This window comes from Rattus rattus, chromosome 4 (genome assembly GCF_011064425.1).
Source record: "Rattus rattus isolate New Zealand chromosome 4, Rrattus_CSIRO_v1, whole genome shotgun sequence".
NCBI classification, from domain to species: Eukaryota; Metazoa; Chordata; class Mammalia; order Rodentia; family Muridae; genus Rattus; species Rattus rattus.
This window is the reverse complement of record NC_046157.1, coordinates 3868879-3883104: the sequence shown is the minus strand read 5'-3', so window position 1 is coordinate 3883104 and position 14226 is coordinate 3868879. Positions and strand designations below refer to the sequence as shown.

The 14226-nt window shown below is 58.3% G+C and overlaps 2 protein-coding genes across 3 annotated transcripts; both read left to right on the top strand.

Moving 5' to 3' along the window:
* The first annotated feature begins 1799 nt into the window (after positions 1–1799).
* Positions 1800–10040, top strand: Septin5 (septin 5). Of its 2 annotated transcripts, XM_032899924.1 has the most exons (12): positions 1800–1878; positions 2027–2037; positions 6418–6514; positions 6611–6697; positions 6942–7065; positions 7152–7286; positions 7384–7501; positions 7586–7687; positions 8356–8452; positions 8536–8671; positions 8853–8955; positions 9072–10039. In XM_032899924.1, exons 3-12 carry the CDS (start codon positions 6505–6507, stop codon positions 9126–9128), a joined length of 969 nt encoding a protein of 322 aa, XP_032755815.1. In that variant the 5' UTR covers positions 1800–1878; positions 2027–2037; positions 6418–6504; the 3' UTR covers positions 9129–10039. The 2 variants fall into 2 exon arrangements, with proteins under 2 accessions (XP_032755815.1, XP_032755814.1); XM_032899923.1 differs by lacking the exons at positions 1800–1878; positions 2027–2037 and adding an exon at positions 5438–5787 and having other exon boundaries at positions 9072–10040.
* Positions 10041–10155: 115 nt separating this feature from the next.
* Positions 10156–11374, top strand: Gp1bb (glycoprotein Ib platelet subunit beta). The gene has a single exon (XM_032899925.1). It carries the CDS (start codon positions 10469–10471, stop codon positions 11111–11113), a length of 645 nt encoding a protein of 214 aa, XP_032755816.1. The 5' UTR covers positions 10156–10468; the 3' UTR covers positions 11114–11374.
* The last annotated feature ends 2852 nt before the right edge of the window (positions 11375–14226 follow it).

Below are 14226 nucleotides of genomic sequence, written 5' to 3'. Positions count from 1 at the left end.
AAGGAAGTCTCCCAGATGTATTTCCATGTGGTACCAAGCCAGGTTGCTCTCGAGCCTCAGGAACAGCAGCTCACCTGTTCACTTCCCACTGAGCGCTCAGCCGACTGCATGTCTCTTCTGAACCATAATATTTGAAATACACGTACCTTTTTAGAGTTTAAATCTTCCCCCATCCCCCGGAGCTGAGGATCGAACCCAGGGCCTTGGGATTGCTAGGCAAACGCTCTACCACTGAGCTAAATCCCCAACCCACACGCACCTTTTTGAAAGCTGTTGTCTACATGGCTCTGCTCATCGCCCATCTCCAACCTCTGCAGCAGTTTTACTACTATTATTATTTTCGTCAAACCCCTGTGTCGAGGGCTCATTACAATTGTTTTATAATTTATTCCCCTTCTGTACACAAGCCTCTTTCCCCTCTCCACACGGCCCTCCTGGCCAAGCACAACCTCCCAACTAGAGAGCATCAGGAGTAGCCTTCCTATCAGAGCCTCAAGGAAGATCTTCCTTTCTCCCTGCACACGCTAAATGTCCTAACTTCCCTGCGTGGGTTTCTCCAGAGCCAGAACTGGTAAACTCAGAAGTCCTGGCATTGTGTTTCTGCCCCTGCCTCAGACTGCACATTCCTTTAACAGAGTTCCAAATTCCCCCAAGAACTCCATGAAAAAGTCACTGGTGAGGGCGACCCTAAAAGATGTCTACACTCTCACTTTCACTAGCTTCATTAAGCCAGTGTTTCATATACAAAATGACCAGTATTTGCTCGCCTGCGGGTGCCCTCTCTAGATTCCAAAGAGGCACCACAGTGTGTACGCACCCTACAGTGTGTACGCACCCTACAGTGTGTACGCACCCCATCTGATCCTTAGGCTGTGAGATTGGGACAGTGGAACATCCCTACCCTGGTCACAGACTCTCTGGTGAGGTTTAGGCCAAAGACACCTGGGATGTGACAGTAACACAGAAGGTATGCACACCGTGGGTCACTTAGCCCTATCAACTTATTAGAGACACGGAGACACAGCATCTTCATGTATAAATGTCGCTCTGAGCATGAATCTGTCTTTGTGGTGCCCCTCAGCCCCCTTCAACCCCTCTCCAGGGAGGTAACTGGGGAGAGCACATATCACAGAAAACCGGACCAGAGCCGGAGCAAGGAGGGCTAAGGTGGCCTTCAGATTGTTCTGTTCTGGTCACACACCTCAAGTGCCTCCATCTTGCAGTCCAGGAAAAGGAGCTACCTAGCCACACCCTGCCATCTTGCCCAGGTGTGTGTGTGTCCAGGGTAGAGTGCCCGGCACCCAGCAGTCTGCAGGAGAGCTCGGATTCTGAACTTCTGTCCAACAAATACCAAGAGGCTCCAGGCCTGCCCCCTCCAAATGCACCTTGATGGGGTGAAGAGGGGTCCTTATATCCCCTGAGTTCATTCATGGGCTGCACGAAGCACAGTCCTGAGACACAATGATGGAAGGTCAGAGGCCCAGGAACCAACCGGCTTCCAGCGACAGTCAAGGGAGAACAGAGTCTAGGCCTGGGCTGGATGACAGGAAGGGGAGGGGGCGCTCCTATCGAGACCGTGGGAATAGCCTTGCAGCACTCGCGCAGCCCGGAGAACCAAAGGCCTGGGGGGGACCACAGCGGGACGCCTCAGTCCCCGCCCCCACCGGCCTCTCCGGGTCGCGCGTGGGCGCGGCGGGCGCCGATTGGCTGGCGGGCGCGCGGGCGGGGCGGGTGGTGGCGGCGCGGAGGGGCGGGTCACCCGCAGCCGGCCTCGGCCTCCACCGCTGGTCGCCGCGCCCCGCCCGCGCCCGCCGCCACGTACCCGCCGGCGGCCACCGAGCACAGGACTGCGGTACAAGAGCAAGCTGGCGACCCCAGGTGAGCCCAGCGCCTGTCCGCGTACCCGCGTGCGCCTTTGTCCCCGCCGCCCGCCCGCCTCTCACCGTCTGTCTCCGTCTCTCCCCTGCCCGCCGGCCCGGACCCTCCCGGACCCGCCCGGACCCGGACCACGACCCGGACCATGCAGAGGACAAACAGGTACCGGCGCTGCGCCGCTCGGCCGGTGGTGAGACCGGACCGGCTGTCACCCATTGTGGTACCGATGCTGCTGGCGCCCAGGCGTGACCCCGCCCCCGCCGGCCGTCACCCAGTCCTTTGGCGTTAATCGATTGTCTGTAGGGGCAGCGCCGCCGCTCCTGGGGCTACGGAGGGGAAGAGTAGGCACCGCGCTTGGTTCCCTGACCTGTATAGCAGGGGCCTAGGCACCACCCCAGAAAGCGAGGCTGGGATGAGGGCCTCTCTCCTCTAGTCCAGGGACAGCATCCCCTTCTTAACCTGACCGGAAGGCCTCGTGTTTGGGGGTCCTGGGTGAGGCTTTAGTTACGACAGACCAGGAACGGGGAGAGGGGAAGGGGTCTACCACCCTGAGGAATACCACAGGGGCCTCTGCTTACTCCTCTCCATGCTCACGCACCTTTGTGTCTCTCTCCTGAACCTAAATTTATGCTCGCTAGTCTTTGGCAGAGGCTTTTCCAAGACCTGGAACTTCCAAGGCTCCCCATCTGAGTCATCCTTAGGAACTCAGCACTAGCCCTCCAATCCTCGGGTACAGCCAGGCTTGTGGCCTTCCAAAGGACTAGCCTGATCCCCACCCCCGTGAAAGTGCCAGGCTACTGTGAAGCTGGCCTGGGTAACCTGTGAACATCCAAAGGAGGGTTGTGAAACCAGAGTGCTGCGGAAGTGAGTGACCGAGGGGGATGTCCTGTGTGCCTCGAGCTAGGCCCCGTTTGAAGATAGGGGAAAAGGCCCGATTCTGACACCAGAAGGCTTTGGCAAGCCTCCCTGGGGATGCACGTTCACACCTAGCATTAGACCCCCAGAGTACTAGACCAGGGCAGTACTAGATCAGGCAGAGCAAAAGCAGCTGGCTGATGGGATGAGCTGGAGAAGTCAGTCTCCCGGCAGGGACAGGCCCCGCCCAAGGCTGATGAGGCTTGCCGGGAGGGGCTCTCCCAGGAGCCTTCCTAGAGAACCGCCTCCCCATCCTCAGTAAGCCAGACAAAGCCGGTGGGGACACAGCTGCCTGGCTATTGTGTGAGGGAGGGGGCCAGAGGCTGGGAAGGCAGGGACCTAGGCTTCTCCCGGGCCCCGAAGGTCTTCCACATCACCTGGCCTGGGTACTTGCTTAACATCATCCATGTTCTCCTGTCTGTTGCTGCTAGAATGGAGACCCCTCCCCTTCCTTCAGGCCTGCATCTGCCCATCCTCAGGCCAGTCAGGAGCCAGCCTTACACCACCCCTTATCCCCAGGCCAGAAGGAAGAGAACACTGGGTCAGGGCAGATGGGGGGAGCCCCAGGAAAGCGCTAGAGTTCTGGTGTCCGAGCTGGGACCCTGTGGGCCTGGGGGAGCAGCTCATAATACCTTGGTTCCCAATATGGCTGCACAGAGCTGGGCTTAGCCAGGCCTCTTTCTGACGCTAAATGGGGGAGGGGATTAGAGCAGCAGTCTGTGTAGAAGAAGGTGTCTGTTTGTCTGCCCTTTGCATCCGTACCTCTTCTTGGGCAGTGATTAGGGCTTGGTCGCTTGTGCCTGCTGCTTCAGAGCCTAGTCATAATTCTAAGGATTGAAAGCTTCAATGGTCTCATTCTCTTCTCGGGTAGAGGTGGGTAGAGCTGCGCATGGCTTCATATCCCTGAGGAATATTTGTAGAGCCTCCGGGACTAGAAAAAGGGAGTGCAAGGCCCCTCCATTAGGGCTTCCCCAGGGACTATACAGGCTATGGTGGCCTGCTTGGGTGATACTCAGACAGGCTGTTTGACTGGGACTTCCCCTAAACATGTGCCTTTCCAATGAACAAGTTGAAAGGTAGTCTAAGACCTACAGGGTCTGTTCAGCACCAGGGCTTGACCCAGCTAAGGCCCCTGTGTGGTCTTCCAGAGGTGCCCTACCTAGGCTGGAGATACCAACCTGTCCAGGTGGATGCTGGGCTGACAGCTGTGCTTAGAGTGATTGGGTTAGGGGTGGTGGGTTGCAACCCAGTCTAAAGGCTTCTGTTAGGTTAGGCAGGTCAGACAGAAACCAGCAAGAACTGGGAGGCTTCTTCTCAGCCCTGGGAAGAATGGCTCTCCTGTTGTAGCTGTGGGGCTCAGGCTCCTCCCCAGGTGTTAGTCGCCCTCAGGGGGACCCCCTAGCAAGACCCAGGGTGGAGGCCCCTCCAAGAAGCCAAGAAGGTGAGGCTTCATGGAGGAAGGGTGGTACCTGCATAGGGGAGGGAGGCCTCCTGGTCCTTTGCCCAGTCTGCACAGTGACTTGTCTAGTTTCTTGCACCCTGGGGCTGGAGCTCTGATTCTGGTGGGGTTGGAAGTGAGGAGTAAGGAAAAGTTTGGTGGCTCACAGCCAATGGCTTCCCAATTCATCAGAACCCTGTGGTTCCTGAAATATCTGGTACCTAAAGTGATGGCATGCTGTGGGAAGAAGTTTTGCCTAGCTGTGGGCTGGCCAGAGCTTCCAAGCTCTGAAGGAGGCCAGTCATCTGAACTCTGGCCACTGCATCCTTCACACCCTTTTGTTTGTTTTTGGAGATAAAGTCTCTTTTTGTTTTTTCCTTTTTTTTTTTTTTCCCTTTCCTTCCCCCCCCCCCCGGAACTGGGGACGGAACCCAGGGCCTTGCGCTTGCTAGGCAAGCGCTCTACCACTGAGCTAAATCCCCAACCCCATAAAGTCTCACTATGTAGCTAGCCCTGGCTGTCCTGGACCTTGCTACATAGACCATGCTGGCCTAAAACTCAGAGACATCCGCCTGCCTCTGCGTCTCAAGTTCTGGGATTATAGGCCTGAGCCGCTCTGCTTGTTCCCCTGGTCCATGGCAAGGCTTAGTGAGGGAGGTGCACTCTGTCCTTAGCGCTTTAGAAGATACCAATAGGGAAAGAAGTCCCCCAATCACCAGTACGTGTGCAAGCGCCCGTGGAGGGTGCGTTGTAGTTAAGAGTGAGCCCCAAGGAGCAGGGAGGGGTGTGTCTGTCGGCAGTTTGGTCACCAAGGCACGGTTCAGGTTTTCGGGTGAAGTGCTCGGAGAGCGAGGTGTTGGGTGTTGACTGGGGCCGCTTCCCCCGCGGCTGTGCGTGAGTCCGGAGAGTTCCTTAGCGCCCTCTGGTGGGCAGTAGCGGCGCGGCGTCCCGGAGGCAGTTCCGCGACCGCAGACACCTCGCCGGCCGCCTACGGACGGTCCGGACGCGGCCTCGGGTGCCACGGCTGCGCTCCGGATCCACGCGGCGCCCCCTCCCTCGCGCCTCTGCCGGGCCCTGCCCATGGCAGCCGTTTTCTCGAGGCTCCGCCTGCGGCCCAATTTCCAGGCGACCGTTTCCCGGCGACGACGGGCGGGGCGGTCCCCTCCGCTGCTGCCGTGGGCCCACGAAGCCCCGCCTCGGGCTCGCACTGGAGCGCCTGCTGAGCCTCGACGCGGCCACGGCTCGCGGCTCCGGGGCAGAGGCAAGGGAATGGCTCGCAAGACTTCTGAGGTCAGCGGCCTACCGGGTGGGCGACGCTCCCTCTCCGGGCTTCAGTTCTCGCGTCTTCAAAACCTGAGGCAGAAGAGGGCTTAAGAGCAAATTTACCCAGCGCGAGTCGCTCGAGATCGCTGGCCTCGACTGGCCTGACCCTGGTGTAGGGTCGGAACGAGGCCGTCAGGGTCTGCGGGGTCGCCGCGATGGACTCACTGGCAGCACCCCAGGACCGCCTGGTGGAGCAGCTGCTGTCGCCGCGCACCCAGGCCCAGAGGCGGCTCAAGGTGTGTGTGTCTGTGTGTGTGTGGAAAGAGAGGGTGGAATCTGGGTCATGTGTGCAGTCTTGCTTGGCCAAGACCCTCTGGCTATTGCTGAAGGTGGCAGGGGCTCCTGGGGCAGATGTCCACTAGGGATAAGTGCAGGCAGCGCAGACCCTTTGGTGTGGGAGGCTCAGTACCGCAGTCTATAAATAGCCCTCGCTCCGATGCTGCTTCAGGAACCACCACCCCCAGGCTTGGATCTGGGCCAGACAAGCCACCCACCCTTGGGTATTCCGGGGATGAGTTTGTGCTGAGGTCTGGCTATTTCCACCGATAGAGGTCCTTGAATGTGTCTGAGAGATCTCAGGGGGTCCCACCACCCACCTCAGGGGATGCCCTGTGGGGCTGACATTATTCCTCATTCCCCACCCAAGTCTTGGGTTTCTGCTGAGGGTGAGGTGGGGAGGCCTTTTCCTGCCACTTCCTCCACTACCTTCCGGCCTCTGCCCTTCAGCCCTCACCCCATTTTTTTGTTGATGAAATGCCCCTAGCTAGGGGCTATGTTTTCTGCTCCTCTGAGCAACATAAAAGATAAGGCTTCCACTGAAGATCTAGGATATGCCACTGATCTGCCCCAACCACCCCCGCCCTCAGGACATCGACAAGCAGTACGTTGGCTTCGCTACACTGCCCAACCAGGTGCACCGCAAGTCAGTCAAGAAGGGTTTCGACTTCACACTCATGGTAGCCGGTGAGTGGCCAAACTTCTAGGTAGAGCCCATGAGGCCGTGGGTCAGACCATCTCAGCCCCAATCTAATCCAGCTCTTTCACTGTTCCTATGGCCAGGTGAGTCCGGCCTGGGGAAGTCTACCCTTGTTCACAGTCTCTTCCTGACTGACCTGTACAAGGACCGGAAACTGCTGAGTGCTGAGGGTGAGTAGTCTTCATATAGCCCTCACCAATCCGCTCCGCTCGCCCTGCCCCGAGAAACCTCCGAGGGCGCCCTTACACTCTGCCCGAAGCAAGGGTCCCCGATTGGCGGTGAGGAGGAGTGGCCCAGAACACACCGTCAGACAGTCAGAGGCCAGGGCACCAGGGTGGGTAAGGGCGAGGCTCCTTGCTGCCCAGAGAAAAAGGTGGAGCTGTCCTGCAAACACTCCCTCTCCTTCCTCTGCAGAACGCATCAACCAGACAGTAGAGATCCTGAAACACACTGTTGACATCGAGGAGAAGGGGGTGAAGCTGAAGCTCACCATCGTGGACACGCCCGGCTTTGGGGATGCAGTGAACAACTCCGAGTGGTGAGGACAGCTCTGAACAGGTCCCCCTGCCCCGACTGCCGCCACCTAGCAGGCAGCTGCCAGAGCCAGCTCCCTTCTCCCTCTAGCTGGAAGCCCATCACTGACTACGTAGACCAGCAGTTTGAACAGTATTTCCGCGATGAAAGCGGCCTCAACCGCAAGAACATCCAGGACAACCGGGTGCACTGCTGCCTCTACTTCATCTCCCCCTTCGGACATGGGTGTGTGGCCGTCCAGGCGCCCGGGATCGGGGTGGATGTTCCTACCACTGCGTCACTGCCCCCTCGCCCAACAGTGCCTCTCCTACCCCCTCTGCAGATTGAGGCCAGTGGACGTAGGCTTCATGAAGGCGCTGCACGAGAAGGTGAACATCGTTCCACTCATCGCCAAAGCTGACTGCCTGGTTCCCAGTGAGATCCGGAAGCTGAAGGACAGGGTGAGTCTCCTACAGCCCAAGGGGCCTGGCCAAAACCTCCAGGGGAGCTGGCCAGTGCCAAGCGAAAGCTCTCCCCTGCTGCAGATACGAGAGGAGATCGACAAGTTTGGGATCCACGTGTACCAGTTTCCAGAATGTGACTCAGATGAAGATGAAGACTTCAAGCAACAGGACCGGGAACTGAAGGTGAGCGTGTAGCCAGGAGGGGTGGGGGGCAAGGAGGTAGCTGGGGCAGGGCATTGGAGGCCACACGGCCCTGGGGGAGGGCTGAGCACCCAGGTGCGCACGATGAGAGCAGGAATCATTTGTTCACCTAGAAGAGAGACTGTGCCCTGGTCTCAAGGGTTACAGGATAAGGAAGTCACTTGTGTCCCTGTCTAGTCTGTGGTGGGTCATTTGAACCTCCCCTGCGTGCTTACTAGAGCACATATCGGTACCATTCTGACCTGCTTTCCAAGAATCAGCCCAGTAGCCCAGAGATGTGTCAAGCTCTAGTACCCAAGATGGTGGCCTTGAATACCGCAGAGGCCAGAGAGGTTATGACAGAGAGCTAAGCCCGGAACTAGGGCCATTGGGCCAGAAGTAGATGGGCAAAGCCATCTACCAGTCAGCATGGTCTTGACTCTGATGGTGGAGGAAGTCCCAGGAAGCATCCGGTGTCAGAGAAGTACACAGCCTGGCAGATGCCCCAAGGCTTTGAGCTATTTAGGCTTTGTGACTTTAGTGGGTAGCAAAGACACCAGAAGAGGGGCCATGCCATGGGAGGGGAAGGTGCCAGTGCCGGAATGGCCTGAGCCTCTGAGCCAGCTGCTCTTACAGACTAGGCTGGGCTGGGTCCTTGCTCCCTTCCCCAGGAAAGTGCTCCCTTCGCCGTTATCGGCAGCAACACTGTGGTGGAGGCCAAGGGGCAGCGGGTCCGGGGGCGACTGTACCCCTGGGGGATCGTCGAAGGTGAGACGAGGCAGGAGGCACTGGGTGAGGGGTGGGAGGCTCCCGTAGGCTGACACCTACTCACTGCCGACTTCTGCCCACAGTGGAGAACCAGGCGCACTGCGATTTCGTGAAGCTACGCAACATGCTGATCCGCACGCACATGCACGACCTCAAAGACGTGACGTGCGATGTGCACTATGAGAACTACCGTGCTCACTGCATCCAGCAGATGACCAGGTGGGCCACCCTCACCAGAGCCGACCCTCCCACCCCGGCCTGGTGCCACAGAAGGCCTCCCTGTCCTGAACTTTAGTTCCAGTCCCTAAATCAGCCCAGCAGTCTTGACATTGGCAGGAGTGGGCCAGGCATCTCCCACCCTCCTAACCCGAACCTCCCAACAAGCCCTCTCGTTCCACAGCAAACTCACGCAGGACAGCCGCATGGAGAGCCCCATCCCTATCCTCCCACTGCCCACACCAGATGCGGAGACTGAGAAGCTCATCAGGATGAAGGATGAAGAGGTGGGTGGATATCAGGAGTGGGGCCAAGATTGCCAAAGGGTAGGGAGGAGAAGCAGAGGGCAGGGCTAGACCTCATTGTCTTTTCTCACTCTGACTTGGGTCGCCCCCACCACCAGCTGAGGCGCATGCAGGAGATGTTGCAGAAGATGAAGCAGCAAATGCAGGACCAGTGACAGCCGCCCCGGGTCCACATCGACAAGGATAGACAGCCAGTTTCCAGGCTGGCCCCTCCTACCCCTGGATCCTAGACTGTCCTGGATTCCACCCTGGGTTTATCTGGATCTCAGAAGGCCTGGACCTAACCCTAATCCAAAGTGGCTTTGACCAGACTATTCAGACCTAGAGCCACAGAGCCACAGCCCCCAGATGACCCTAATTTATTCTCAGCATCCACCCTTCCCGGTCATTTGTATCTGAACCACAGTCCCTCCTCAACCTCATGCCCCATCCCACCCCACACCTCCCCGCCTGTCTTAAGGGAACAAGTTGTGCATAACCTCCAAGATCTCCCTTCCGAGAAGATCACTGCCCCCAGCGGGCCAATAAACCAGGGTAGAGGAGGGATGTGGATGCAGGATCTTGGGCCTATTACCCAAGCTAGTGCCGCTGATGGAGTTGGGAGGCCCCGCTCTGCTGGTTCCAGTGGGCTATGAAACATATGCTAATGTCCTACTGAGCGTGGAAGTAGGCCGGTTCCTCCCTTACTCCAAATCATGCTCTGTTCAGGACCAGAGCTGGCGGGCTTTGGAGGCTGAGGCCCTTAGGAAGACCCCAGACCTGAAGGCTTCTGGGAGGAAGGCGGGGCCGCGATGCGCTAGACCGCTCGCGCCCCTTCTGGGTCTACCTAAAGGACTCCAGGGGCGGCAGGAACGGGGTGTCCCCTACGTCCCCTATGACTACTTTCATCCACCCATAGGTCAAGGTCTTTTCTTCCCAGCAGCTCTGTTCCGCAGGGGTTCCAGCCCTTGGCCTCCTCCATCTCTCCACCCGCATGATTCTTCCCCACACACCCCATACTCCGTTTTGTTCAGTTGTGAATGCCGCGTCCTGTCCTGGTGACAGGAGAACAAAGTTAGTGAACGTCGCACCGAGTGTCCGAGTGTTCCATGAGCCCCTGGGAGCGGGCGGGGGCGGAAGCCCGGGCTGCCTGCGGGCCCAGGAGATAGTACCCTATCTGCCTCTGCAACGCCCTTGCGCGCCGGCTCGGAGTTATTTCTGGCCAGGCGGCAGAACTGTGGTCTGTTGCTGTGGAGTCAGGCAGGCTCTCGGGCCAACGCCACTCCAGAACGAAGTAGGCCGCCATCCTCTCGCCATGGGCTCCCGTGAGTTCTGGGGTCGGGTCTGCACTTTCTGGGAAGAGCCACATCAGGAGGTGTTCTAGTATGGGCAGCAAAAGAGCTTGGCTCAGAGGTGGAGGGAAACTACAGTCAGCGCTCAGGGTGGCCGGGGTGGAGGGACCTGCGGACTCGTGGGACGCTGGCCCTAGGAGCTGGCGGGAGCAGCGTTCCCAAAGATGCTCCCGGCTCATCCCAGCGCTTCTCTTCCAGGGCCGCGCGGGGCGCTGAGCCTGCTGCTTCTGCTGCTAGCGCCGCCCAGCCGCCCAGCCTCTGGCTGTCCCGCGCCATGCCGCTGCTCTGAGACGCGCGTGGACTGCGGGCGCCGCGGGCTGACCTGGGCCTCGCTGCCGGCTGCCTTCCCTCCCGACACTACAGAATTGGTGCTGACCGACAACAACCTGACGGCGCTGCCGCCCGGGCTTCTGGATACGCTGCCGGCGCTGCGCAGAGTGCACCTGGGCGCTAACCCATGGCGCTGCGACTGTCGCTTATTGCCGCTGCGCGCCTGGCTGGCCGGCCGCCCTGAGCGCGAGTTCTACCGCGACCTGCGCTGTGTCGCGCCCCCGGCGCTGCGTGGCCGCTTGCTGCCCTACGTGGCGGAGGATGAGCTGCGGGCCGCATGCGCGCCCGGCCTACTTTGCTGGGGAGCTCTGGTGGCGCAGCTAGCGCTGCTGGTCCTCGGGCTGCTACACGCGCTGCTGCTGGCACTCCTACTGAGTCGCCTGCGGAGGCTACGCGCGCACGCGCGCGCTCGCTCCACCCGCGAGTTCTCACTCACAGCCCCGCTGGTGGCCGAGTCGGCCGGAGGTGGTGCATCTTAAGAAAGGACAGGTGCAGAGCAACAACGACCTGCAAATTTTACAGGTCCCTGCTGGAGGACCCTCTGCCTTCACCTGGATCGGCCTTGGCCTCTATCCTTGCCCAACTTCCCAGACCCAAGCTCTGCAAGCCTGAATCCACATGGGGTCAAACTGCTGCCAGTACTACCAGAATGAGGCAACCTTGAGTCTTCAGAGCCTAGAGTGCTGGAGCAGTCCAGTCTCCTGCCAGACTCCGCACTGAATAAACCTTTCTCCTCCTCATCTGGTGGTTTCTGTACCACCCGGCTTTGCCAAATTCTAGAAAGGGCCTGAGGGGATGTTGTTAAACGAGACATAATCACTTCTTCACCCACTGCCAAACTGGCCTGGGGCAAACAGGAGTCAATGGATAAAACTCCCTGTACCCAGCTGTCTCTGAGGTCATCCCAGTGTGAATGCTGCGAATAGAGAGGTCTCTCTGGCACCGAGGGCTTGAAACAGCACAGGCAGGCAGAGGGGTGGCTTGTGTGGACAACCAGGGCCAGGAGAACCTTTCAAGGACAGCTCAGGAGTTGAGGTGACCCTGCTGTGTGGACAGGTGTTAGAGCCCCTGAAGACAGATGGGGGTTGGTTGACTCAAAGACAGGTGACTGAAGTCTGTGGTCCATTGGGACTCCATGGGCTATTTCAGTGAGGAGTTGAACTCTGAAGGGTAGGTAAGGCCAAGTGACAGAGACATGTCTAACTCATACCTGCAGAGTCTCTGAAATGTGCTGTGGAGTGAGTCAGGCCCACAACCCTGGACCCTCCAAGTTTCCTCAGATCTTCCCATCCCATCTCACCATCTGACAGCCCCAGCAGTGTCAGCCCTTCTGACAGTTCTCACCACACATTACCCCAGTCTCCGCCTCCTTGACTATGCAACTGCAGCACACCCGCCCAGGCCTTTAATATGCTATTTCTGTCCTTGCCATGGTTCTCCAGCAAGTCCCCTCCCTCCCTGCTCAGGACAGAGAGCTCTTCCCAGCTTCTTATAGTCTGCCCCCTACTACGGAGCTGAAAAACTAGGCATTGTTTCCTCCCCAGGTACCAAAGGAGCAGAATGGCATCCTCCCCAGTATTGGAGCCAGCCTGGGTACCAGGCTCAGGGGTCCCCCTCCTGCGCTGATGTGAGTCCCACCTGAGTGCGTCCATAAATACTGGAAGCTTTTGTCCCCGACAGTCCTGATGAAGAACCTTGGGTCTGGGCACAGGAAAGCACTAGGCCTCCTCTAACCACCACTGACCAGGTCGGGGAGGCTGTAGCTGACACGGCCTTTGTCTTGGCCTTTGTGGGACAAGACAGATGACCCTCCAGTAGGCTGATGCTATCTAGAGGCTGCCAGTCAGACGTGAGGCATAAGCCACCTCCTCCTTTGTGGGCAGGTGCAGGGCATCCGGCCCATTGTGGGCTGCAGCCAACTGTGTACTTGTCCATCCGGCCTTATCGATGCATCAGAGACAGTGGTCCTCTTTGTTCGGCCCTCCCCAGGGGTGGCCTGTCACCCACAGAACCCCTGGTTGAGGAACACAGATAACACCTTAAAGTCAGTGTGGGGAGGGGCATCCCCTCTGCTTTTCAGAGGAGCAAACCAGGTGTCAAGAAGCACTTCATGCTCCCATCCCTTTCTGTGGCTTTAATGGAGCAGAGACAACAGGACTCCCTGGGATCTCCACTCTCCTCCTTGCTGGTGGCCTTTAGGGAACGGTTCCAGGGCCTAGCAGGTGTTGTACGAAGGAGCTCAGGCTTACTTCACACTGCTCACAGGGTTCGAAGGCGTCAGGATGAGTGTCTTGCTGAGAGTCTGGGTTTGGGAACCCCAAAGGACAGGAGCTACTGTCTCCCAGTCCTTGTCCTGAAGAGGAAGGGCTCTGCTGGCAAAGAAACAAGGCTGGCATCACAATGTGTTCAGACACAAGGCTGGACTTCTTGCTCGATGGTTAATGGAGCAGCTGTACCCATAGTTCCTCCAGGAGACCCTCTTGACAGGCTAGCTGGTGCCAAGACTCCAGCCTGGCCTCGGTGGCTGGCTCACCTAGTGCTTCGGGAATTTCTCTAATTCTAACTCCTGACCCTAAGCTGACCCTCCATGTGCTTAGCCTGGGGTCTCAGCCTCCAACAAACGTGGGGAAGTGGATGGCCCCAGCTCAGTGCTCCTGAATACACACTCCTCCTCCTTAACCCAGCCCCCACCATTGTCATCCACTTCAGAGACAACACACCTGCCCTGGAGTCTCCTCCCCAGCCACCAAATGGTCCTCTCTGTGGTCTAGGACTCCTCCCAGATGAGTGTAAGTCACAGGCCCCCTCTCAAAGACACAGCCCCAGGGATGACTGATTCTGAGTCCCTTCCCCTGGAGCTCAGAAGTCAGAGGTGACTACACCACACTGCCCAACCATGCCTTGGGTTCCCAAGACTTCAGCGTGAAAGGGAGGCCTAGCTTTTATGTCCCACACTGCACCCACCACACCTGTGCCCACCACAGTGTGTCTGCCCTCGATCCTGTGACCTTCATCCTTATGTAACACCTCATTCCGACTAAGAGATTTTTTTTTGCCTCAGCTAACACGGGCACAAAGGTACGTTTAGAGAGGTCATGTGCAGCCTGTACTGCCATTCAGCCAAAAGAGCTGAATAGATGGAGTTCCAGTAAGGTTCTACAAGGCGACTAGCCTAGGCATAGACAGAGTGGTGACCTCCCGCAGAGAGCCTCTATCTCATTGTGAAATAGATACGTGCTGCGGAGGTGGGGGCTTTGGCCCTCCTCTCTCTCTCTTCTTCTCTTTTTTTAACTGCCTGTTGCTGAGCCCGGCTTTCTCCTCAAGCACCATGACCCCCAACTAGCACCAGAGGGCGCGAGAGATCCGTAAAAGACGCAGAGCTCGGCGCGCAGCAGGCAGATAGGGACGACCGGGCAGTCCACCGAGAGAGAGCGCGGACTGTTCAGACTGCACAGACTGCACTGAGAGGGGTTGGCAGGTCATTCCCTCCGGGGATGGAGAGAAGGGCACTGCGAGGTCGCTGACAGACGCGAAGAAGATGAGTGCAATCCCCCTTCCTCCTATCCTTTGGCACACTGACAACCAGTCAACC

Coding starts and splice junctions, on each gene's coding strand:
- Gp1bb (XM_032899925.1), top strand. CDS start 10,469: ATGCTCCCGGCTCATCCCAGCGCTTCTCTTCCAGGGCCGCGCGGGGCG.
- Septin5 (XM_032899923.1), top strand. CDS start 5,707: ATGGACTCACTGGCAGCACCCCAGGACCGCCTGGTGGAGCAGCTGCTG. Junction 7,688..8,355: donor AACAGGACCGGGAACTGAAG/GTGAGCGTGTAG, acceptor TCCCTTCCCCAG/GAAAGTGCTCCCTTCGCCGT. Junction 8,453..8,535: donor CCCCTGGGGGATCGTCGAAG/GTGAGACGAGGC, acceptor TTCTGCCCACAG/TGGAGAACCAGGCGCACTGC.